Genomic DNA, 25,737 nt, shown 5'->3' with positions numbered 1-25,737 from the left:
AAAAAAAAAAAAAAGAGTCTGAATTCTAACTCAGGCGAGATGGTTCTCTGGGACACGAGTCCACCATCTTCTCTGTCTGCTGGCTTTCTGAATAAAGTCGTTATTCCTTGTCCCAGCAACTCATCTCTCGATTACTGGCCTGTCGCGCTGCAAGCAGTATGAGCTTAGACTCAGTAACATGTCCTCTGCAGGGCCTGGAAGCCATGGCCAACCCCTGGGGGAAAATGAGGAGCCAGCTGTGCGGGTTACATTTTTAAACATCATTTCCCACGATAGAAACCAGGAGACTTGAAAAGACGGGGTGGAGCCAGAGGACCCTGGCTCAGGGCGCTGTCAGAGGGCAAGGGTGTGGCCAAGGACTCCTGGTTTCTATCGAAAGGACATAGGAGCCACCACAGGGACTCTGTTGGCCACAGACAGATGATGAGAGCACCAGTAAGGGGCGGGGCGTGGCCTCTTGGACTTGCATCTCCTCATCCTCATCCCCATTTCCGGGGCCCTGCCCTCAGCACCTGGCATGAACCAGGCGCCAGACAGAGCTGTCTCTGCCTCTCACACCGACTCTGGGAGGTGGCTGTGATCAGCAGAGAAAGTGAGAGATGCCGGGAGAGCAGGAGCCCCACACACGGGTCCTGCAGGAGGGGTCCAGCTGCCGCCCACACGCTGCGAGGTCCTGGGCTCGTCCCACAAGCTCTCTGGGCGGTACCCATATCCGTGCAGCAGGGATACAGTGCCCAGTACACAATAGGGCCAAATAAGTGCTGGTCTTCGGGACCACTGACACATGAGTGGGTGAATGTGAGGTAGAGGGGCTCCGAAAGCTGTGATGTTTGACCAAAGCTCCAGATCCTCCCTGGATGCACACACGTGCTTTGCTTTGCAAATTGTGCACCGTTGTATGGGGGCCGGATTGTGTGACTGGAGGATGCCCTCGCCCCCTCCTGCACCTTCCCCCCCAAAGGCAACACCACCCACCATCGGAAGCATGCCTGTTCCTGTTGGCTTTGGCCCAGGCTGACAGGAAGCAATCCCACAGTGCTGATGATGCTAGTAAGGGTCAGGCTGGTATCCAGCTGGGGTGAAGGCACTGCTCCAGAGGGATACCCCACTTCTGTGTGGGGTCAACCCTGCCCAGGCCAGGGACACTAGGATGCAAAGGACCCCAAGAACACAGCCAGGAGCAAGCAAGGATCCCACTTCTCTTATGGGTTGAATTGCGTGCTCCCACACCCCCCCCCGGAATTTATATGTCAAAGTCCTAAGCTCCAGTACCTGTGAATGTGACTGTATTTGGAGACAGAGTCTTTACAGAGGTGATCAAATTAAAATGAGGCCATCAGGGTGGACCCTGATCCAGTAAGACATAAAAAGAGGACATTTGGATAGAGAGACAGACAGGCATGGAGGGAAGAGGATGTGAAGAGACAGGGTGAAGATAGCCATCTAGAAGCCAAGGACACAGGCTTAGAGCAGATCCTCCCTCATGGCCTCAGAAGGAACCAGCCTGCTGACACCCTGACTCGGACCTCCAGCCTCCAAGACCAGGAGACAAGTGTCTGTGGTCTGAGTCCTGGTCTGCGGTGCTTTGTTACGCAGCCCTAGCTGACTAGTGCACTCTCTCTATGAGCCTTCTCTGATAGGCTACCTCACTCCCTGCCTGATAGATCCCAGGATCTAGCTGACTAGTGTACCCTCTCTACGAGCCTTCTCTGATAGGCTACCTCACTCCTTGCCTGATAGATCCCAGGACTGACCGACCCACCTAACTTCAGAAGTGGACTAGAAGGGGGTCCTGTGGGGAGTTTGGGGCCTCAGGTGCCCCTGGACCTAAGTTGGTGGCAACATAGGATGAGGATGGGGCTGAGGGAGACCCTCCCTCCTGGAGTCAGGAGCCTCTGAGCGTGACCATTGGGTGACGCTTCTTGCCAGCTCTCCTGCCCTTGAGGCTGTGACCCTGAGGGGGTCACCTGCTGCCCACCCCCCACTCCCCCAGCCAGGCTCCCCCCACCTTTCTCCTTGGCCTCCCACCTCCACGTATTCCCAGACACACAACCTTCAGCTGTAGGACCCAGAGTCTCGGCTCCCAGCCCGGCACCACCCTCTCCACGTGTGCCCTTGGGGTGTCACAGCCCCTGCTGAGCCTCGGTTTCCGGTCTGTAAAGTAGAGGCCCCTCTGGATTCAAGGCCTCACTTTCTGGGAATGGGCCACACACAGAAGGGTTTGAAGGGCAACACCGCTACTGGCCACCTGTGGGACAGAGGAGCCCTTGCCCAAGGGCCCTCTCTCCTCCAGGGACCGTGTGTTCCCCTGCAGGGCCTCACACACAGAGCCTCTCATCATGGCGGGAGGGGAATAGAAACACTTTAATAAAACAGAAACGGCTTTGTGGGATGTCTTTGGAAGATGGAATCAAGGGCAGGAGACCGCATGGCGGGGCGGGGGAGCCTAGTACTTGAGCAGCCAGCGCGGCTGGTGCTGGCCAAGCGACGTGAAGTAGGACCACCACCAGGGCTTGCTGCCGCCGGCCGCGGGCTGTCTCCGGGCCCCCAGGGGCTCCTGGTTGGGCTCCTCGGGCTCCCTGTGTGGGCCGGCGCCTCCGGGCCAACTTCTCCGTGGCCCGAGAAGGAATGTTTTGGGTCCGATCCTCAGCGGCTGGAGAATGAAGTCCACACGGCCGGCACTCTTCATCCGGGCAGGGATGGTGACTTTCTTGATGACCTTGGCGTAGCCGGGGGCTTGAGCGATGACGATGTGGGACCCTGGGGGCAGCAGTCTCCAGTAGTCACCATCTGGGGCTATGGACAAATGGAATGAAAATGACTCTGATACCTGGGCTCAGACAGCTTTGTGATGATGGGTAATGGGGGGCAGGGGGGCGTCAGCCTGGAGGGCAGCAGACCCCAAAGGTGTACGTCTGCATTGGCCTGGAATGTCCTTCCCACCTGCTCCCTCTGTCAAACTCCTATTCATCCCTCAAAACCCTGCTTAGGCAGCACCTCCTCTCTGAAGCCTTCACAGACCATTCCATCCCCCACACAGTTAACAATCCCTCCCTCCTCTGGACTGTGTTTCCACAAGGAACTCACATCACAATGTACGGTATTTTTCAAATCAGCTGTGAAATCCCTGAGGGCACCCAGAGCCCACATGGGCACCCCAGCTTATCAGTGGGATGTAAGCTCTAGGACAGGAACCAACGGGCTCCCTCCTGTAGTCTTTGAGAAGGTTTGCCCAGCAGTCACTTCTTGAGGAACATGGAATCCACATCGATGGTCACTGGCAGCCAGGACGTGAGCGCAACCCCTACCCACCCCCCCGCTGGACCCAATGCTGCAGGAGACACAGCTCGTGGTGGACGCAGACCCCAGGGCTCCCCACCCTCACCCCCCAGGCCGGCGCAGGACGGATGGGGCGGCGGGCATGCTCTGAGCATGGCAGGTGCCGGCACCACGTGGCCCCAGGAAGTGCTCACCGGTGGTGATGTCATGGCGGATGCCCTTGACTAAGATCCGGGCGTTTTTGACCGGCTTGCCAAATTTGTCCATCACCACGCCTTTGATGCCCCGGTGCACCTGAGGAGACCAAGGACAGGGCGTGGATACGGCACACACCCTCCTGAGCGCCCGACAGCCCGCCTAGCCAGTCCCTACCCATCTCCAGGGAAACGGCCTGGCTAAGCCCAGCTCTGCACCACTCGTCTCCCCATCTTGAGTAAGCCACACCCCCTCTGGGCCTTGGTCTCCTCATCTGTGAAGCGAGGGTGACCAGTGAGCCCACTTCTGGGGTCCCCCTGCGGCAAGCAACCCCGTCCTGGGTTTGTGAACGGCCCACCGTCCAGCTCGGGGGTCTGGCTGACATCATCTCCTGGGCCATGAGCGCTGAGCAGCAGACCCCTTCGTGTCCACCTGCGAACACATCTGAGCCCCCTGCCTTCACAAGCAGAGCCGGTGTGGCAGGTTCTCTCTGAGCCGAGGTCCCGAAGGCAGCGTGGGGCAGCGGGAGGACACGGGCCCGAGGGTTTGGACCCTGGTGTCAGTCCTGGCCGGGCACCAACCCACTCCTTGACCTTGGAAAGCTACCTGGCATCTCGGCCCACTCTCCCCGTCTGTAACACAGGGTCACTGTGCCCACCTCAGGAAATAAGAATTAATACACGTGAGGCGCAGCGGCCGAGCTGGAGGCAGGACGGCCCACCCTCCTGATGGGTCCTAAGCACAGCCGCTCCCGAGCACACGCCCTGCAGCTCCTGATCACAGTCAGACTAGGAAGCCGCACTTTCCAAAGAAATCACCTCCTGGAACCCTGAGCCCATGCACAGTTCTCCTAAAACAATCAGCAACAAACACGCTGAATACCCTTGCTCTGTCAGGCTGCAAACAGCCAGAGGCTGAAGCTCACGTCAAAGGCGGCCGGGACGCCCGGGGGGGAGGGGAGACAGCACGTGGGCGCTGTCCTATCCCCGGAGGCTGCCGCTCACGCCTTCAGGGCTGCCCCCGGACTCCCAGCCTCCATCCTGGCCCTTCCTTTGCTCAGGACACCTGACCAGTTCCCTCACCTGGCCTACTCCTCTCCCCCTTAGAGACACAGTTCACACTCCTCTTCCTCAAGGAAGCCCTCCCTGATGACTGGACACATCAGGGGCCTCTCCTGGGGTCCCACAGTCTTGGTTTCCCCTCTCCCAGCCCTGACCTCACTGCGACATCATCTGCCCTTTCCCCTCCCCCCCCAGCCTGAGAACAGAGGCCAGCACACAGTAGGGCCTCATGTAATACAAGCACGCACCAGCGAGATTTTGGTCCGGCCTCGCTCTCGGGCTGAGGAGTCATCTTCATGCAGAACCTGGGACGCGGAGCTCTCAGGCAGAGGAGGAGAGATGGCGCGCCCGCCCCTCCCCTCCTGACCAGGGGGATGTAGACGCCCCCCTCCCCCCGCCCCCCGTCCGGGCCTGGTCAGGATCACTGTGCAAAAGGCCTCAGTGGACACGACAGACGGATCCTTATCAGGAGGCCCGGGCAGCTGTCCTGGGGGCCATCCTGGGGGGCCGGCCACGCCCGGCCATGTGCTGCCCGGCCTTCCACGGTATCGCGCGTGCTATTAAATCTTTATACCCCGAGCCTTCACATACAATATCCACGGAGCAATCCCAGCTCCATTTAAGGCTCCTTAAAACTCATTTTCACCAGACAGCCGTAAAATGAAACGAGCCAAGAGGCCTGGCCTCGAGCCATTATCGACGATGCCAGGCCCCGCAGCGAGGTCACTGGCACAGCCGCAAAGAAGGAAGCGGGCTAACAACGCCCGGTTATTATCTGTGGCCTTGCTTCCTGCCTATTGTTGCAGCTGCTGGTCCGGAGGCTTGGCTTGCTTCCTGCCTGGAGAGAGGTTCCTGATCTTTCTAGAAAGCAGGGGGCTCGACAACAGAACTGGCGTTTGGGGCAGGCACATCTGAGTTCGAGCTCAGCGCAGTGGCTGGTGACACTGGACCTGCCCGGTCACTCTCTGACCCTCTGTCTCCTCCTCTGGCTGTATCACAGCCTCTGTGAGCCAGGATGGGAGCCCAGCGACCCCTGACCAGCACGATCCTTCCCCCTGCACCCCTGTTCCTCCATCTAAAAAATGCACTCACAACCCCTCGTTGTCTCCCCTCGGGCAATCCTGTTTTCCTCTCAGGACCTGCTTCTCACCGGGACACTGCAGCAAAACGCCATTTTTATGATTCTTAAAAATGCTCGGGGATAAGCAAAATGTAGAGGCTTCTACTGCAATACAAAAGCACTGTATTGTTCCATCTTGAATTCCTGTGTCCCTTTCATGAGTGTTATCCTATTCAGAACCACATCCCCTGGTGGCGGGCCATGCTGGGGAGACTGAGGGGTGGGGCAGGGCTGGGAGAGGCAGTGGGACCTGCGGCATCTGGTCCCCACACAGCCACCAGGCCACTGGGAGACCTGGCTCTCGGGGCCCAGTGACGGGTGATTGCAGACACGTTCTCCGAGGCCCCCGCTCACAGCCTGCCCACCTCTGGGTGACCTCAGCCCACAACTGGTGGGGGGGTTACCCCTCAGTCCGGGTGCTTCACTGCCCCCCCAGCAACCTGTGCCCTCCCTTCTGAGTCCCAGGGGCAGATGTGCGCAAGGCCCTGCCTGGACCGCACAGACACCCCGCTGCCCAGCCATCACCTCCGGGCCTGCCCCCGACCAGGGCCCGCCCCCGACCAGGGCCCGCCCCATTCCTCCGGCCACGGCACCCCTGCAGGCCTAAACGCCCCACTGAATTCTAACATGTGCCGTCCCCCCTGCCAGAGGGGTCCCTGTCCTGTCACCTGATCTCCCTCTTTCTTTAAGATGCAGCCCAGGTGCCGCCTCCTCCAGGAAGACCCCCGTGGCCTCTGAGGCTGGGTCAGGCGCCTCCCCTGGGCTGCCCTGGTCCCTGCACTCCCCTTGTTGAGACCTTTCCTGTACTGGGGGCTCTGTTTTATGCCCCATGGTGTCCCCAGCCACCCCAGGGTGGCCGGTGAATCTTCACTCGTGAACACAGGTGGTTAACGAATAAACAAGTGCAGTCTAATCATGTGACAGCGTGGGCGCTGAGCCCCTACACACGGCCTGGGTCTGGCCCGCCCCACGCCAGGCCCCGGGGGCCGCCCAGAGCTCACCATCTCCACGAAGTTCAGGAGCGGCTCTTTATTGTGCTGCCAGATGGTATAGAGGGCCTCCTCGGCCGGGAACTTGACGCAGCCCAGCTCCACCGTGATCTCAAAGCAGTTGCTGTGTAGGTAGTTGAAGTCGGACATGCCTGCAGCACAGGGCGTGGCTCTCAACATCGGCCGCCCGCAGGGCCCTGGGCCGGGCAGCTGGGAGGGGCTGTGGCCCTACCCCCGCCTCCCAGACGAGCAGACCGAGGCCCGGGAACTTCACAGCTCCCACCCAAGGTCCAGCGAGCGGGCAGCTGCACTGTGGACCAAGCAGTCTGGCGCCCACGTCCGCGGGCTCACGCAGCATCCCTGCGGCCCCTTGGGGGGTAAGGAGCAAGCCCACTTCCAGCAGAGAAGCTGGGAGCATGTGGGGGCCATACGTGCCCCTGGGGCCCAAGCTGCTGGCCCTCCCCTGGCCTGAACCCCCAGTGATAACGTCCATTTACCTGGACGGTCCCGAGAACAGCCCAGGGAAGAAGGTCCTACTACCTTCATCTCCGGGGAAGCCTGGCCCAGCGAAGCCGATGGCCAGCCAGGGAGATGGCAGAGGCTTCGGAGCAAGTGGGGCTGACCCCCCACCCCCCGTGTCTGCCCTCCACCCCATCTGCTCTAGGAGGTCTTGTGCAGCAGAAGCTGCAGCCGTGCTCTGAGGCAGCCCCGGGCCCTGATGGGGCAGCGGGGGCCCCGGGCCTTCAGAGCTTCAGAGCCTGCACCGAACCCCGGTACCCAGCGGCCACCTTCCCGACTTAACGTTCACGTCCACAGAGAGGCCGCACTCCCCTGCAGATGGCCCTTCTGTCCCTGGTCACTGGCCCCATGCCCTCCCTGGGTCGGTGTCCTGAGGGAGAGGAGCCCAGCTGGCCTCTCCCAGGCTCAGCCCCCCAGTGGGGCCTTTGCAGACCCCGGGAACAGGTCGTGCCTGAGACACGGAGCCCACCCCCCGAGGGTCAGGGAACCCGCGCGTCTGGGTCCTGGGAGGGAGAGAAGCCGCCCTGACCCCCGGGAAGGACCACACGTGCCATCGTGGGCAGCAGGGGTGCAGAGCAGGGGGTGAAAGTGGCTCTAACGGGAGCTGAGGGGCCTCGCTCTCCGCCTCCACAGGAGAAGGGGGGGCACAGGCAGGGTGAGTTCCAGCTCTGCCACGTGCCGTGGCCCTCGAGCTGGTCCTGCCCTTGTCTGGCCCCGTTTCCTCATCTGCCAAGTGACATGAATAACAAGGGTCGTGCTGGCGTGGAGGGGTGGCCGGCAGCACGTGGAAGCACGTGGGCCCAGCCTCCAGTGTCCCCGTGACACAGGGTGTCACCTGCTCCCTCATTTCAGGGAAACAGCAAATATGGTTTTAGCGTAAGTACATCCCGCGCAATATCTGGGACTTGCACAGTACTTATACAGAACTGAAAACTCTTCCTTACTTCTCTGAAATTCACATTTAACTGGGGAATCCCATATTCCATCGGGCAGCCCTACTAAACCCCAAAAGGCAAAAAAGAACTGGTCACGGGTGGAACCGTGAGATGTTAAGTGACCATTAAATAAACCACAAAAATGGCAACGGGGAAGTCACAGTCTAGCCCTTCCTCGACAGTCGCACGTGAACTTCACCAAGGCCGCAAGAGAACCGAAGTCAGCCACGCCCGAACCCTCCCACCCCCAGAGCGGAAGTCCCCCCACACGTGAGGCACCCCTGCTGCTCTCCCTCGTTCCGGAAGCTCCAGAATCGAGTTCCCAGGAGAAGCTGCTGCGAGGAGGCAGCGGCCCGCACCGCCCCACGCCAGCCCCGCCCCCGCCGGTCCAGGCCGCACCTCCCGTGAAGCTGTACCAGTCCGCCCCGTTGATAACGCTGCCCTTCTTCAGGAAGTTCCCCCCACACCTGTTCTCCGACTTGTCCATCATCATGGGGTGCACGTCGGCGTAGGCTTTGGCCAGCAACTTGAACATCTGGAGAGGAGATGGAGAGAGATGTCCCCTCGAGGGCAAGACCGGAAGGTGGGCGCTCCGCGGGACGCCCTCCGAGCTGGGGGCAGTGGGGTGAGGAGGGGCCACCGCAGGGAACACCTGCAGCTCGGGTGGGAGGGGGACCAGGGTCCACGCAGAGGGCACAGCACGTGCAAAGGCCTGGAGGCGGGACGGCCAGAGCTCGGGGCACCGGTGGTGGGTACATGGGCGCATCACGGAGCCCCCACGCACCTGGCTAGGGAGCGTGGGCTTCCTCTCGAGAAGGGGTCACCCTGTGGGGATACTGGCAGGGCACCTGGAGGTCGGCTTTGCAATTTATAAAGCGTTTCCTGCCGCTGTGCAAAGGGCAGGCCCCGGGAGAGGCGGGAGGCTGGCACGGGACTCATTTTCACTGACTTCATCCCCCAAGCGAATGGCTATGAAAACTGCCACTTCATTTCCCTAGGAGACAGCCAGCCCCCGCAGGCACCCACCGGCCTGCTGCCATAACCACGTGCAGTTCCCACCACGGCTGGGATGCAGCTCACAGGGCCTGCCACCCCCTGTTGGGGAGCCTCGGGGGCAGGGCCCGTCTGGGTGCGGCCCCGATTCCTGGGTGATGCAGAGCCCCTCCCCCCCTAGCCTCCCCCAGCCCAGAGCTCCCCCCTTACACTCCCCGCCCCACAGGGCCGCCAGGTCCTTCTCCCAGGCTGGACTCAGCCACCTGTATGTCCCAGGACCGGACACGGGTCTGACCCAGGGCGGAGGCTCCAAGTAGAGGTCAGGTGGAGCAGGGGCCCACCTGTACTGGGCCTGTTCAGGCCCTACAGCCCTGAGAGAGGTCTGTCCTGGGCTGGGCATCCGTCCTTAAGAAAAGGGGAGGTGGGCGGGTGGGGTCAGAAATGGGGAGCTGCTCCGGGCCAGAGTGAGAGTCTCTCCTGGCGACTCAGACCCTGGGACCCTGGGTTTGGGGAAGGATGAGTCCACTTTCTCAGGGATAGGACTGCAGTTTCAACTCGGTCCCACAGACACAAACCAAGCGCCCAAAATACAAGCCCACGCGTGTCCTTCAGTCACCGAGGTCGGCAGTCAGGGACCGCCATCCTGCCAGCGGCCCCTGCCACCCGTGGGCTGTGGTCACCCATCTTCAGTCAGGCATCCAGGTGGTGATGGGGCTGTTTCTGGAACTGTGGCCGTGCCTCCAGCGCCTGTCCGCAGAGCGGGACCTGGGCTGGTGGGCGTAGGTTGGGCCAGCCCCTCTCGAAGGTCTGCTCCCCGACCACGCTCCCTCCCGGTCTCTCCCTCCATCCTGCCCTGGGGCCTCCTCCTGTCACCTGTCAGTCAGCCCCCTCAGGAGAGCAGGGAAAGTCACCACCAGTCCCTACAACCCCCGGGCGCTGGAGCCCCAGGCCCGGCTGGGAACAGGCCCGACCTGGGGGAAGGATCTCCACCCAGGGTCCAGGCAGGGGTGGTGGGTCGGTGGGGGAAGGACACAGAGACAATGACCCCCCCCCAAATGAAACAAGGTGGGGTGCGGTGGGCTGCTAGGAAGGGCAGACATGGGCTGATGAGGGGCCTAGGATCACAGGTCAGGGCCACGGAGAAGGACCGGCCAGCCTGGGACCTGGATACACCGCAGCTCCTTCCCACTGCGGGGTGGGCTGCGTCAGGGAGGGCTTGGTCGGCAGGACGGAGCTTGAGCCCAGCTGGGGAGTAGGATTTGGGCAGAAAGGGCAGGTGTGAGGGGGACAGAGGGGGGCGAGGCAGGCAGCCCTGGCCGGCCTGGACGTTGCCCTGAGGCGCTGGCCCCCATCCACCGGGCACCGTGGAAGTTTGGGGGCGTGACTTGGACCCCCTGGCCAAGCCCTCCTCACGTGCCCCAACTCCCCAAGCCTCTCCTGGGACCCTGGTTTCCACAGAGGCCACCACTGGCTGCAGGGCTGAAGGAGTATCGATTGATGATCGATGATTGATGGCCGGTGGGGAAGTTCTCAGGGTTCTGACTCTGCGGGGACTCCTTGAGGCGAACTTCCCCCCAGAGGCGTCTTCACGCACCTGCCCCTGAGATCCAGAGATGCTGAGTCCAGCGACCAGGGGCTCCTCCTGCCTGGACGACGCAGGCCTCACCCAGGTATTGGCCCTGATCCTGACAGCACAGCGGGCGGAGGCCAGGCGCAGCGGAGACCACCCAACCACCCCCGGGGGCCCTGGCTGAGCTCCAAGCGTAGAACCTGGCACCCCTCCAGGTGCTAAGCACGTGCTGGTTGTAGTGGTCAGTGAGGGAGTGAATGAATGAATGAGGGAGTGAACGAGTGACTGAATGAATGAGAGAGTGGGAGCAAGAATGAACAAGTGCAGGAACAATCGCAGGAGACACGGGTTCTGCACCCCCAGCCCTGGAGGAGGCTGGCCCAGCCCATCCCTGCCGGGCCTCCCCAGCCCCCACTGCCCACAGGCCCCTGAAGCCTCACTCCTGGGGGCCTGGCAGAGTCTCCACTTGCTCCACTGGGGTAGCTGCCCCTTGAGGACACCCTCCTTAAAGTCCACCTTAAGGCTGAGGATCCAGCACACACACACACACACACACACACACGCACACGCACACACACACAGCATCCCTGCGTGTCCCCGGCCTCCTGGGCGGCCCCTTGTTCTGGCCAGGCCACACCTTCACTGGGCCAAGTAGATGAGCATCCTTTCCCGTTTCTGGCTCCGTCTCCCACCCTAAACTAGGACCCTCAGCGCAGGGCTCAGTCCTGCTCGCTGCGGTGGCCATGGGACCGGCCACACACAGGGAGGGACTGGGTGAGGCAGGGTTGACCTCTGGGTGGCCGCAGGAGGAGAACACGAGGGGAGGCAGCTCCGGGCACTTGTCTGTCCAGGACCAGTCCCACCCTCCCTGCCCTGCCCCCAGTACCAGGTGGAAAGTGCGAGTAAGGCAGCAGAGGCCTGGCCTTGCTCTCCACCCTGAGTCCGGTCCACCAGGGGGCCTGCTGAGTGACCAAGCGGACAGCTCAGACCCGCCCAAGCCTCCCCAGGCTGGTCGAGGAAAGGCTATCAAACTCTGTCTTCCCGGAAGGGCAGGAAAGTCTCCTGCCTCCTGACGGGGGAGGGAGGGCAGGAGCTGGCCTGGGGGCGGGGGGTCATCAGGGCAGCTGGGGCAGCTAAGCTGCAGTGCACTCGGCTGTGACCCACCAAAGATCACCCCCTGCCTGGCCTCAGTCTCCTCAACCCCCATGCCCTTCCCAGAAGACCAGCCTCTAGTATCAGTCAGGGCAGGGGGTGCCCCCGGGGAAGGGAAGAACGGGGCTGGTGAGGGGTCCGGCCATCATCACAGGTCTCATGCCTGCTGGTCTGAGCAGCGAGCGAAACAGGCCTGGAGGCGGGAAGGGTCTCCTCAGGGCCCAGGCGACCGCTGGGGCCAAAATTCCTACTCTGATCTCACTGCATCCTCAAGTCCCAGGGTACCTGACCCTTAACAAACTGGCCGGACCCACAAGAAGGAGGGAGGCGCCAGGAGCCAGCCGGGCGCCATGCACGATGCAGCACTGCCCTCTGCCGGTGTCGCCCGGAACCCCAGCCTCCCTAGGACAGAAGACACGGGGCGGCCTGGGGGGAGGGCACTCGGCCAGGGTCCCCACCCCAGGAGCTCCCAGACGAGATGAGACACTGATGGAAGGGGGGCAGCCAGAGGAGGGAGGGGCTGCTTCCAGCTGGCTGGAAGGCTTCCTGGAGGAGGGGGTTTGGAGGTGGGCCTAGAAGGCTCCTAATGTTTCCGAGCTCCATGGGCTTCACCGGCTCAGAACCGGAAGGACTCCGGGGCCCCGTGGGCACCACCCACACTGCTGCCTCTCCTGCACCCACAGCACTTCTGCCCAGCCTCTCACCTTCTCGTCAGGCGTGGGGGAAAACATCTTCTCCTCCTGGGGATGCTTGGAGAAGTCGAAGGGATAGGACACCACAAGGTCGCCCCCGTGGAGGCTGGCGGAGAGCACGAAGGGGATGGTCCTCATCCACTTCATTATTGCCTTCGTCTCAGGGGCCACCTGCCCAGGCGGACGAGGCAGCCCTCAGGACCAGGCATGTCCCCGCCGACCACCCAGCCCCCTGCCCAAGATTCAGGAATCCGTTCAGGCCCCACCGGGCACTCGCACGTGCCCGTCCTCTGGCCTGGAACTCTCTTGCCCACCTCCTGGGGGTGCCACCTCCTCCAGGCAGCCCTCCGGGGCACTGCCCCTGAGCACCTGCCAGACTCTGGGTGCTTTCGGTACACGCTCCCCGAATCCCACCAGCGGCCCAGTGAGGACTATCCCCATTTTGCAGGCAGGAAAGCGAGGCTCAGAGGCTAAGGCTGTTAACCGCCAGCCTCTTCTGCCCTGGGGAAGGAGGACCCCCGAGGGTCCCAGAATACCCAGAGACCCTCGGCTGCAACAGCGGGGCGCGCGGCGGCTCCTACCTTACCCCACCAGTAGTGCTGTGGGATGGCGATGCGGCCACTGCGCATGCTGCGGGCCGAGGCCAGGCGGTAGTACTCGGACGTCAGGTCGGGGAAGTTGCGGTTCAGGTCCAGGTTCTGTGCGTTCTGCCTCCCGCTCGTCCACCCGTTGTAGCCGGCACCCTGAACACACAGGTCGCCCCCCACCAGGAGTCAGCGCGCCCACCCTGATCCTTCTGGAGGGAGGCGCAGGGCTGGGCTGAGAGTCGCGGGCAGGGCTGTGGTTTCTCTCTGGCTTCACGCGATGAACTTGGGAGCTGCCCTTGACCTCCCCTGCCATCTCTCCAGCCTCTGGGCTGATCCTCCAACCTCAGGCCCCGCACTGGCTGTGCCCCGCCTGGAACACCCCTCGCCAGGGCTGCACTGCTCGCTCCCACCCCCCCCCCCAGGCCCTGCTCAGGGTCACCTTCTCCCGGAGTCGTCCCCCCCCCCCGCCCCCCGCTTCCAGCCAGCACACGCTCCGGCCCCTCCCACCCCCGTCATCCTGTTTCCACGGCGCTCGTCACCTTTCAACCCACCATAGAACTACCAGTGTCTGTCGGCCCCGTTGACGCCCACTGAGTCCTCACGCACAGAGACCCTGCACCACCGCTAGGGGCTGAACGAACAGGGGAGGGTGGAAGGCAGTGGCCACGGGGCCGGCCCGGGGGTGCTCACCTCGGCGGCCGCCACCTCATAGCCGTCGGGGTTCATGGAGGGCAGCAGGTGGACGCGGGTGGTGTTGAGCAGGCGCTGGATGCGGGCGCTGCCCAGCAGGTACTCAGAGCACAGGTACTGGGCCAAGTAGATGAGCATCTCCCTGCCCGCCACCTCATTGCCATGGATGTTGCCGATGAGCTTCACCTCGGGCTCCACTGGGGGGGATATGGTGACCTGGGGGCATCGTCTCAAAGCCCCGGGGTCCCCAGAGACTTGAGGGCCCACACGGCAAGGGTGGCCAGTTGTTTTGGAACCTATTCCTACTCGTTTTGGCCCAAGCGACTCTGTGACTAATGAGGTCTCATCAAGGTCATCACTTTTGTTGAGCACATCTGTGATGTATAGCCATAACTATTAGCACGATGGATCAAAGATACTGATTAATCATAATATAAGTTATCATTGGTCTGTGGGAATTTCATTCATGGCCACTCTTCACGTTTGTGCAATAGAGTAGGGTATACATTGGTGCTTAGATGCGAAGGCAGCTGGCCCTTGGATGGATGGATGGATGGATGGATGGATGGGTAGGTGGAAGGAAGTAAGGAAGGGAGGGAGGGAGGGAAGGAGGAAGGCAGAAAGCTGAAAGTATGGATGAAAGAATGGATAGATGGATGGGTGGCTGGAGGGATGGAAGGAAGGAAAGAAGGAAGGGAGGAAGATGCATGGAAGGATGAAAGGATGAATGGATGGATGGATGGATGGAAGGAAGGAAGATGGATAGAAGGATGGAATAAAGGAAGGAAGGAAGATAGATGGAAGGATGAAAGGATGAATGGATGGATGGATGGGTGGATGGATGGATGAACTGATGGATGGAAGATGGATGGATGGATGGATGGATGGATGGAAGGAAGGAAGATGGATAGAAGGATGGAATAAAGGAAGGAAGGAAGATAGATGGAAGGATGAAAGAATGAATGGATGGATGGATGGGTGGATGGATGGACGGACTGATGGATGGAAGATGGATGGATGGATGGATGGATGGATGGAAGAGTAGACCAGGAGCCTGACAGCCTCACTACCTGTGTGACCTAGGACAAGTCACCTCTCCTCTCTGAGCCTCACACTGCTCACATGGCAAATGGCATCTCCCTCCCTGGCTGTGAGCAGCCCAAGGACCGCCAGCTGTGGGAACAAGCGGCCATGTCCCTCCCACATTCCAAGGGTATAAACAACCCTGAGGCTTTCCACACTGGCCACCGCCCTTGACCCTCTCACAGGGGACACCCCTCACCCACATGTTCCAAAGCTGCAGACCAATCAGTCTGAAAGCCAGAGTCCTGTCTTCAGCCCAGGCCTGGAGGGGTAGGAGACAGGGTGGGCCTTGGAGGCTGGAGTGGGGCTAGATGACCTCTGACCCCTGACGGGAGACAGGGCTTAGGGCTCGTGACGTCCACGCTGCCCAAGCCACCAGGATGGAAACTGGCTGAGTGTGGCCAGCCCAGCAAAGGGGCCGGAGCCACTTAACCAAGACAAGGGGTAAGGACCAAGGTCAAGTGGGGCTGTTTCTAGACCAATCCCGTCTGACTTCCACAGTCACAGGGACAGACAAGCTGAGACACCAGACGAGGAAGGCCTGGGACCCTCACTCATCGACTCCCCAGCAGAGGCCAGAAGGGGGTCCCTGTGCCCAATGCTCTCAGTGCCCTGGAGGGGGGGCTCGTGGTCATCTTCTCCCCGCCACCCCGGAAACAGGCTGCAGCCAGGGCGCTGAGTCTTTGCTAGAACATCTGGATTCTTGAGCCAGAGCCCCGAGCCCCGCCCCCAGGGCCCACTGCCTTTCCTCGACCTGGCCCTGAAATTCCGTTTCACAGTAATTTTTTTTCAGCATCTGCACTGCAGGCCCTTCTCAGTTATGGCGGAAGACCCAGGACTGTGGTGGAGTCTGACACCTCCTCAGCCCTGCAAGAACACGGCTCCGCGGGCCAGTAAGACGTGGCGCTTTCCACGTGGTCCCCCATCTCCAAACAGGACCTAAGCCTGATATGAGCTGAAATGGACGTGGGTTTTAAATAACTGGAAAAGTTGCTGTATTCACATCACTCGCTGAATGCGGACCACGCAACTTAAAGGAGGAAACGTCAAGGGCCAGGACCCAGAGCCCCACATACCTGCCTGGGGTCCGGGTGTGCCAGGGCAAGGTTGCAAAAACAACAAAAGGTACAGACAAGGCACAGTTAAGTTTGCACTGCAGACGCACAAGGCCCGACGTGCCTACAGCCACTGTACACCCTCACCTCATGCCCCCTGACTTGCGCAGCCCATTTCTCCAGGACCGTGGCCCTCCCCGCTGCTCCTCCCAGCTCCCAGCAATGTGGCTGTGACAGCGGTCACACATGCCCGCTGGGACGGGACGTGCACCCCAGTGCCCCAAGCACACCCCGAAGCCCCCGCCCGCGCCCTGTCCCCCAGACATCGGGGACTTTGATCAGGACCCCGGATCTGGCTCGTGCACCCCAAGGCCAAGCAGGCCAGAGCCTTTTCCGGGCCCGGGCCTCTCACCCCTGCCCCCGACGGCGACAGCGGCTTACTCAGCTCGTGCTGGCCAGGCAGGCTCGAGAACTCGATGACCAGCAGGTCCCGGCCGTCGAAGCTGCGCCCGATGCTGTAGGTCTTGGCTATGTGGGTGCAGCGGGCCGCCGTCTGCTTCAGCACACGTACCATCTGGGCGTAGGAGTGGTGGGTGAAGCGAAGGACGGTTGGCGGGTGGCCCGAGGGCAGCGCCTCCTCGACGACGTCCAGGCCTCCTGGGGGAGGGACGCGGGTGCCAGGGGTCAGCTGGGGCCTGCCCGCCCCCCTACCCCCCCCACGATGACGACAAGGGCCCCTGACCGCTCCCGGCGCCCTCACCCCGACCCACACTGCACCGTGGCAGCTTGGGGGTCGGGATCCACCTGCCCCCCTCAGATGGCTCCCCGGCCAGTCGGTGTTTGCTGGTAATGAAAGTTCTCTGTATAATGCTTAATATCAACAGCTAATAACAGCCCCCAACAGATGTATACGGCAACACAGTTCCTAGCGTTGCTATGAATAACAATTAGTTTGGAAATTTTACAAAATACAGAACAGTAGAACATGAAGGAAGAGGCGCACCGACAGAATCCTCAACCCAAGGAAAACCTCCGTTCAGCTGCCGCCTCCTGACTTTGGGTGTTTCTGTGTCCCGGGAGCATCAAGCTATAATTGGAGGCGGATGCAGGTTCCTGTTCTGCTTTGTTGACTCAGCATCGCGGTGGACACAGTTTCAACATCTTGTCAGGGAGGCAACAAGGCTCTGAAAGGCTCCTTTCTGTCCACTATTCCACTACCCTCCTGAGGCCAAACGTTAGCTGTTATTACCCACACAACAGTGAGCATGCGGGGGGAGGGGGAGGGAGAGGGAGGGGGAGGGAGGAGGAGGGAGGGGGAGGGGGGAGGGGGAGGGGAGGGAGGGGGAGGGAAAGAGGAAGGGAGGGGGACAAGAGAAAAGCTTTTTCCCCAAATTTAAAGTTTTCTTAGGAGAAATTCCTGGGCTTCCAGGTCGAGGGACGGATGTTTTTTAGCACAATCCACAGGCCAGCTGGCTGTCCCCTCCCACCCACATAAGCACCCCAAGGCCGGCCCCAGTGGCCCCTGCCCACCCCCTTCCCCGGGGTCTCTGCGCGGAAAGACACAGGTCCCCACAGGCTGGTCCTGGAGGAGCACTAATGGGGAATGCTTTTCCCAAGCGTCTCACTTGCCCTGTGGTTTTGTTTCTCCTCAAAATGGTTTCCGAGGGAGAAGCAAGCAGCTGGAACTGGCAATTTGGTGGCAGAATTGCCCAAAATAAACTCTCTCCAGCCCGCTCTGTGGGCTCTCCCAGGGCAGGCAGGCTCAACCCCACGGAGATGTCTGGTTTCCTTCCTCTGCTTCTCGTTCCCCACCCGGCTGCCCCCGCTGTCCACGCTTCCTGCGTCCTCACGTGAAGATGGCTCCTGTCTGCCTGCAAGGTGCCACCCATGGGCCACCGCATCGCACAGAAGCTGCAGGTGGACGGAACCCCCCAGCCCCAGATTCAGCTCCAGGATCAGCCCTGAGCCCCGCACAGCCAGCGAGCGGCAGAGCTGCAACCCAGGGCTGACTGGAGGCCAGCCCAAGGCACCTCTGTGTGCCCCCCCCACCGCCATCCTCGGTGTCCCAGCCGGGAGCCATGGACACAGCAGGTGCCCAAGAGCTGTTTGGTGAATGGACAGATGGATTCATCCACCAGTGACTGGCCTGGCTCACACCGGCTCCACCAGCCAGGAGCCGGCCGCCTGCTGCCACTGGCCTTCCCAGAACCTCCACTTTGCCGTCTGTAAAATGGTTACACCAATATTCAGGGGTTTTCATGAGATCGTACGTGTATAGCACTTGGCCCCAGATCACGTGAACCTCCCCGTGAGCTCCATGACATGAGCACGTGAGAAGCCAGAAGCCGATGTCATTCTGCACTGCCCAGTGTCACACACAATGGCCACATGTGGCTATTTGCATTTAAGCTCAAATTCACTAAAGTCTAATCAAATCAAAATTTAGATGCTTAGTCACACTCAGGAGCCACGTGTGACCAGTGGCTACTGACTGGGGTGGCGGGGGCACAGAGGGTTCTGTTAGTGGGGCTGCTGCGGGTTCCATGTCTGGGGTGGCGGGGGCACAGAGGGTTCTGTTAGTGGGGCTGCTGTGGGTTCCACTGTGCACTGGAACTATCCCTTCTCACCCAGTCTGGAAGCCCAGCCAGGGGGTAGGGAGGCCTGCAGAGGCACTTGGCCTGCACGGCGCCCCCCACCTCCAGCATCTCTGCCAAGCGGGGCCCCAGGAGCTCCTTGCACACCCCCCAAGACGGGGGGCTCACCACCACCCACGGCTGCTCGTTCCATCACCACCACCCAGGGCTGCCCATTCCACCTCCACTGGTTTGTCCACACGAGAAACCACAGCCCATCTCTGCAGCCCCTCTTCCCCTCTCCCCTGGGGCTCCACGGACCCCACTTCGAGGAGTCTGGCTGCCACTCCCGGCCAGTATTCTACGTGTGATCTTTCAGGACTGACCACAGGCATCACCAGGCTTTGCCGGCAGGCCTCACGGGGGGACAGGCCCTCCTCACAACAGTGCCCTCTGTTCTCTGATGGCGGGGGAGGGGTGCCGTCGAGGACTCGGGCCCTCACACACCTCTGCCCTCCCAGCCGGGCACCTGCATCCAGGGCCTCCTTGTCGGCGCCCTGGCCCAGGCACTTCCCGCCCGACGTGTGTCCCATCCGCCCGCCCGACCCCCAGCTGCTCACCACCACGGGATGCCAGAGCTCACCTCGCAGCTTCTCCAGGGGGTTGTAGCAGCCTTCCTCCTGGCCCACGAAGTAGCGGCCGCAGTCAAGGAAGTAGGGCCACGCCATGTCGATGGCGTCGAAGGCGGGCTGACAGGCGTCCCGCAGCGCCTCGCAGACGTGCCGGCAGGGCCTGCGCGCCCGGCCACCCTCACACCGTGGGACCAGCACGGCACAGCCCAGCAGACGCAGGTCCGGGTTGCACTGGCCCTCCAGAAGGTGGTGCAGGACACTCAGCAGGATGTACTCGGAGCTGGACTCCACCGCCGCCCGGGACCGGTGCTCCAGCAGCGTGGGGAAGGTCGTCTGGTTGTAGGAGGCGTCGCTGCAGGTCTGGAGCTGCAGGTCCACGCATGTAGCTGGGGGAGGGGGCGTCACCACGTCACTCCCTCCCACGATGGCCCACCCAGACGCCTACTAAGGACCTGCTCTGCCCAAGCCGACCCGCTCAGGGCCAGGGCCTAGGGGATGGGCACCTGCAGCGTGGCAGGGAGAGGCCAGGGCCTGTGCGAGGACCAGAGAAGGTTCCCAGGGCTCACTGGTGAGAGAGCGGGACAGGCTGCTCTGGGTCTCAGCTTCCACATCTGCCAAAGGGGTGCAGGAAAGCCACCCTGGCCGAGGGTCTGCCACGTTAGGGCATGTCACTGACTTCTGTATGGGGAAAATATTTTCCTACTTTTAAAAAACTCTAGTCCCTCTGCTTAGAATATACCAGATGCCTAAATCTGGCAGGAGGAGCATTGAGGAAACGTCTGCTTCTGAGCACCTCTGATAGATCAGACCCCACGTCACCTCCAAAATCATCCCGAGATCAATACTCCCTTCCTCGTTTTACAAAGGAGGAACTCAGGGCCAGGGAGGGAAGGGGCTTGTCCCAGCCCTGGACTCAGCAGGTGCCGGGCACAGAACTGGGAACGCACAGGATAAAGAGCTAATGCAGCGGGTGTGTGCACACCTCACGATCGGAACCGAGCTCACTTAGATCCCGCCTTGGGCGGGGAAGGGGGGAGTGGGGGGGGAGGGGAATGGGAGGACCTGCTACAGGAACCCGGGGCAGAGCCAAGGTCGGGAGCCCAGCTGCACAGAGGGAAGGGCCTCCTTGTCTCGTTTTGTCTAATTTCTAGCTGTTTAAAATGGGTCCGGATTTAATCGATGGGCCACCTTATTCATCACCCACTTTAGAACGGTGGGTTCCACCCCCGAAAACGCTTTGATAGTGTGAAGGGCCTGCATCACTCCTACAAAACGAAACCGGAAGCCCGTGCACCGTACCGCTGTCCGCAGCTGCTGTCCCGGGGCATCCACCTGGGGGGAGAAAGGGCGGTGCTATCAGGGGGGCGGACCCCCGCCCATCAGTCGTCCCCCAGATGTGCACAAAGGCACTGCTGCTTCTCACTGGGTACTGGCCAGGCCCCCAGCCCCCTGCCCACCCTCCCCTTCACAGCCACCCTCTGATGTCCTCATGGCCGTCCCCCCGTATTTCACAGGAGGGGAGACTGAGTCTCGAAGAGGTCACACGACTCCCCTAACGGAAGACAGCCAGGACGAAAGAGCCCTGACTCAAGAGTGTTGGCCGATCGCCGTGGTGTGAATACTTCCACTGTGGCCAATTACAGCTTCCTGCAGCTGAACTAGTTCTCACCAAATTCCCAAATATTTAACAAGCAGCCCTCAGAGGCTGGACCAGGGGCTGCACCCCACCAGTGACTCTCACCCCACGCTAGTCCAAGTTCCCCCGAGAGTCAGGCAGGCAGCGGCCCTCTCCCTTCCAGAACACTCTGCAGTGCGCTGTCTCCTGTTTCCTGAGAAGAGGACCAACGCATGAACTGTCCTTGGACTTGTGGGTTTCAAGGGTCCTCCCCGAGGCCCAGACACATGGACCCAACAGTGAGACCCCTGGGAAGGTCACTAAGACCAACCTCAACCAACACTACCTGCCAGGTTCCCCATCAGAGGCAGGTCCCAAGTGCTCTGTGAGAGCTAAGAGGAAAAAACCGGCTCCAAGAGACGGAAATCAGATTTAAAGCTCAGCTGGTGCAGGGGTCCTGGGAGGGGGAGGGCACTTCCCTGGTGGTGCAGTGGTTAACACTCCGAGCTCCCAACGCAGAGGACCCGGGTTCGATCCCTGCTCAGGGAACTAGATCCCACACGCATGCCGCAACTAAGAGTTCACATGCCACAACTAAGGAGTCTGGCTGCTGCAACTAAGACCAGGGGCAAATAAGTAAGTAAATAAATAAATAAACAAACAAACAAAAAAGAAAGCAGGAAGTGGGCGCAGGGGGAGCCCAGAAAGAGCAGTGAAAGGAGGCTAGGACCACAGGGAAAGGCTGTGTCTAACCCCGTAACCTCATCGGGAGCTAGACCTGGACCACAGCAAGGGTGGGAGCTGCTTCTAGGGATTCGCCTTAAGATCTGGGGGTCGTGGAAACCTGCCTGAGCACACGTCAGTCCCCAGTGGCGGGGACGTGGCGGGGATGCGGCGGGGGCCAGGCAGCCCCCCGTGAGGACCTCTGCACACGGTTCCCCCACTGTGGACAAGGCGGCCGCAGTCCCTGACCCCTCGGGCAAGCTCTCGAAGCTCTCATGGGATGGAGACGTTCAGGGTGCCCTCTCACCACGAGATGAGCCAAGGATTCAGGCTGTCCTAACCGGCTGGCACCACTTGGCAAAGTAACAGGCAAGAGAATAATTTTCCTCAAGTATCCAGGCAATGGGGCTGCCGCCCTTAATGCAACAGAGAGGGCTGCTGCGTGCCCACCACCCGTGCCCTCGGCTACCCCGCAGTGCCCGCTGGGAGGAGGCTGGCGGTGAGTGAGGACACCTGCTCTCAGCCTGCAGCCTGGGAATTTCCACGCACCCGCCCGACTCCATCACCCGACTCCACGCCTTTATGGTCTAAAGTGTCTCCAGGCTTGTGCCCACTGCCCTGTGCGGAATGAGGAGGCATGAGGATGAATCAAAACATAAGGGAAATAAAGAAAGAACCAGAAACCGGCCCAGGACTCAGCTTGCAACACTGCGCTGTTATCTGCTTGTCTGCGTTGATGTCGGGAGAATAGATGAAAGGACGCGATTGGAGCAGGACCCCCTGGGAGCATCCGTGCCCAGGGCTCACACTCAGAATTCACGCTCAGCCGACCCGCCCTCACAGCCCGTGCGAGCTCGGACCCATACGGACGCCACGACTCAGTCAGCTCAGGAGCCCAAGGCCTCCCTAGACGGATGGCTCCAGCCAAGGCCCCTGCCCCCTCCTTACGCCTGCACCCACCACGCCGAGGCTGCGCCTGCCGTGTGCCCAGCCCAGAGCCGAGGGGGGCGAACCTGAAGATTTGCTCAGATTCTCGGCAGGCGCTCAGTGAGTAGAACCCCCGCCGGCCCTGGGGCCTCTGCTGGCCTCAGGCAAACGGGTGGCGGGGAGGCCGGAGCACAGTTACTCCCACACCTGCTCCTTCAAAGCCATCAGATGCCACACGGCCGCTTGGATTTGAGTGGATTTGACAAGTGGATCCTCCCGGTTTCACGTGGCTTCGAGCCTCCCTGAGTCACAGATGAGAAAGCTGAAGTTAGGGAATTAAACTCCTCTCTGTGCCTCAGTCTCCTCATCTGTAAAATGGGGATGATAATAAGAGTGCCCACTGTTGCTGGAGGGTCCGATGAGGTGGTGCTGAGGCCAGGGCCTGGGCCCAGTAAGGGCCCAACACACAGTGGCTCGGGGTCGCACGGGGAGAAGGAGGGACGGCCCGTTGTGACCCTCCTGCCAGACAGCAATGCCCAGTGGGAGGACAAGGGGGCGGCATCTGCTGACTTGGTCACCAACACTTCCAGGGTGGGCACCAGGAGCAAGACAGAGAGATGGGTGGACTCGTTTCCTGCGGCTGCCGTAACAAAGAACCACAAATTGGAACAACAAACATTGTTCCTCTCATGGTTCTGGAGGCCAAAAGCCCGAAATCAAGCTGCTGGCAGGCCACACCCTCCACAGGGTCCGGGGGAGGGTCCTCCTGCCTCCTCCAGCTTCCACCCCCAGCAACCCTTGGCTGTGGCCACATCACCCTGATCTCTGCCTCTGTCACCACACGTCCTTCCTGGTGTGTCTGTGTCCAAATTTCCATCTTCTTCTAAGGGCACCAGTCATTGGATTCAGGGCCCACCCTAAACCAGTCCTAATGTGACCATACCTGCAAAGACCCTGTTTCCCAATAAAGTCACAGTCACAGGTATGCGGAAGGGGGTGGCTAGGACTTCAACATATCTTTGGGGGACACAGTTCAACCCATAATGATAAGCAAGCCCCAGGGGGTGCCTTTGGGGAGCTCGGGCTGGGGGTGGTGTCAAGAGGACACACCATGCAGTACGGTAGCCACTAGCCATGTGTGGCTATTGAGCACTTGAAATGCTGTGAGTCCAAATTGACATGTGTTTTAGGTGCAAAATATCAACTTTCAGATCTAGCACTTAAAAAAGAATGTAAAACAGTTCATTCATAATTTTTACATTGATGACAAAATACTGAAACAATGTTTCAGATATACTGGGTTAAATAAAATTTGTTATTAAAGTTAATTTCACCTGTTTCTTATTATCTCACTCGTGTGCCTTCTGGAAAATGTGAAATGATGTATGTGGTTGGTATCATTCTGTTGGGCAGCTCTGGTCCAAAGGCTGCTTTTGAGCTGAGCAGTCCACACGTGACCGTTACACCTCTTGACCACAAGGTGTCAGCATGTCTTCAACGAAGGAAGCAAGACTGACCTGGGGCTGAAGGTCTTAAAGATGAGGAACAATAATAGAATGAGGTGAGAGAGGTCGGGCCATCTGCCCAAGACCATACAGCAGTGTAGAGGACTCAGGATTTGAACCCAGACCTGCCTGGCCCCTAGGAGCATGAAAGTTGCTCCCGCTAAAGACCTGAGGGAGGCAAGGGACAGGCGGGGGGGAAGGGTCTGGGCCCGCTCTGAGCCCTGGGACAGTAAGGACCTGGATATAGTCCTGGACATAGAAGCCTGGACTCAAGCTGCCTGCCCCTGCCCACGTCAGCGTGCGGTCTGGAAAAGGCACTGGGTTTCCACGGACCACACATGCTCATCTGTAAGGAGAACATCCAACTAGGAGGAAGGAATTATTCTAGAAACAGTCACTGATGCCACCATGGAGTGGAAGACAGAGATCCACCCTGCCCATCCCTCCAGGTGAGGAAGGGGCAACCTGGGTCCAGAGGAGGGAGCTGCATTTCTCCCTGGAAGAAGGGGAGGTCAGGGAGAGCTTCCTGGAAGAGGGGACTGTAATCCCTGACAAGCCTATACTTCTAGACATTTCCTGGGGCCTCAGGGGTTCAGGGGAGGGTCCATCCATGACACCACGCCAGTTCCATCTGCATCCCGTGCACAGATGTGCAGGCGTGCGTGTGAACACACACACACACACACCCATACACACTCTGCCTGGCCCGGGTCTTTCTGTAGCAAGTGGGGGAGGAAAAAGATGAAGGGGGGCAGAGGAGGAGAGAAAATTCAATTTGGGCTGAGGGAGAAGAAAAGGAAAAGATGGCCCTTGGCACATTTGAGAGAGGCATTTTGCTCCTGGCACACCCACTTGGCTGGTGCCCGCAAGTTCTCAGGTATCCACAAACGTCCAGCGCTTGAGAGATTCCGAATCTGACACGCCCAGACCCCTGTGCCCCAGGGGACCCCCGCCCTCCAGGGGCACAGATGTCTGCTGCTGCTAAGGACCCTGAGGGCAGTGGACTAGATACACCCTCACCTTTAAACGTAAAGGGAAACCGAGGCCCACTCCACTCCAGAACGGGAGGTGTGGTCAGGACCGGAGCCCGGGCCCCCAGCTGGCCCCCGCCTCAGCCCGGCACCCCGCACTCCCAGGCGCACCGCCCCGGGGGGGGTCCCTGGCTCCCGCCACTCTCCCCCTCCCCCTGCCCCAGAATCCTACCCCCTCCTCCCCGGCCCTCTGCGCCCACTTCCGGAGACGCTGTTGTCCACGCCACAGAGATGGGAGGGAGGGGTCAAGAGTTTGCCCGGCCCAGAGGCCGCCCCCTTCCTGGAAGGACCGGGGACCTCGGACGACCTCTCCTCCTGCAAAGTTCTGGCACCTGCTCCCTCGGACCCCACCTGCAGGGCGCCCTGCCCGCTGTGCCCAGACCGAGAAGAACCCCCTGCCAGAGCACTGGGTACCTCCGCTGCCCCCAAGCTGCCTGTGCGTTCCGCCCGGGGGTCCCAGCCTGGATGCGCTCAGAGAGCCGGTTGCCCCCTCCTGGGCAGACCCCGAAGTCCAAGGTCACAGGGTGCCCACTTGGGGACCATGGGTCACGCGGGGGAAAGTTCCCGGTTCCGGGGCGCCGAGTTCCACCCCAGGGCGCGGGCGGTACGGCCTTACCCGCGGCGTCCGTGTTGGGCTCGCACCAGGGCCGGGCGGCGGCGAGGACCAGCATCGCGAAGAGAAGCGGCGGCGGCGGGGTCCGCATGGTGGGCGGCAGGCAGGGTGGCGGGCAGTGATGTGGCACTCGGGCCGGGGCGCAGCGCCGCTCGGTCTCCCGCCCCCCACGAGCGCGGAGTCGGGTTACAGCACGGC

The 25,737-nt window shown here is 60.9% G+C and overlaps 1 protein-coding gene across 2 annotated transcripts; it reads right to left on the bottom strand.

Annotated features, from left to right (window-relative positions):
* Nucleotides 1-2,342: 2,342 nt before the first annotated feature.
* Nucleotides 2,343-25,737, bottom strand: CPZ (carboxypeptidase Z). Of its 2 annotated transcripts, XM_059923665.1 has the most exons (12): nt 25,543-25,737; nt 20,425-20,457; nt 19,137-19,511; nt 16,362-16,577; nt 13,783-13,979; nt 13,087-13,248; nt 12,518-12,676; nt 8,498-8,633; nt 6,657-6,796; nt 4,784-4,840; nt 3,474-3,573; nt 2,343-2,796 (listed from the first exon to the last, which is right to left on the bottom strand). In XM_059923665.1, the coding sequence occupies exons 1-12, from the start codon at nt 25,628-25,630 to the stop codon at nt 2,447-2,449; spliced, it is 2,013 nt and encodes a 670-aa protein (XP_059779648.1). In that variant the 5' UTR covers nt 25,631-25,737; the 3' UTR covers nt 2,343-2,446. The 2 variants fall into 2 exon arrangements, with proteins under 2 accessions (XP_059779648.1, XP_059779649.1); XM_059923666.1 differs by lacking the exon at nt 4,784-4,840.

This window comes from Balaenoptera ricei, chromosome 5 (genome assembly GCF_028023285.1).
Source record: "Balaenoptera ricei isolate mBalRic1 chromosome 5, mBalRic1.hap2, whole genome shotgun sequence".
Taxonomy (NCBI): Eukaryota; Metazoa; Chordata; class Mammalia; order Artiodactyla; family Balaenopteridae; genus Balaenoptera; species Balaenoptera ricei.
Note: the sequence above shows the minus strand (reverse complement) of the source record. Positions and strands in the feature narration are given on the sequence as shown.

Excerpts from the sequence above, each read along its gene's own strand:
- CPZ (XM_059923665.1), bottom strand. The coding sequence starts at position 25,630 with ATGCGGACCCCGCCGCCGCCGCTTCTCTTCGCGATGCTGGTCCTCGCC. Across the intron at positions 3,574-4,783 it reads GCCGGACCAAAATCTCGCTG|GTGCACCGGGGCATCAAAGG; the intron begins GTGCGTGCTTGT and ends TGGTCTCCTCAG. Across the intron at positions 2,797-3,473 it reads CCGCCATGACATCACCACCG|CCCCAGATGGTGACTACTGG; the intron begins GTGAGCACTTCC and ends ATTTGTCCATAG.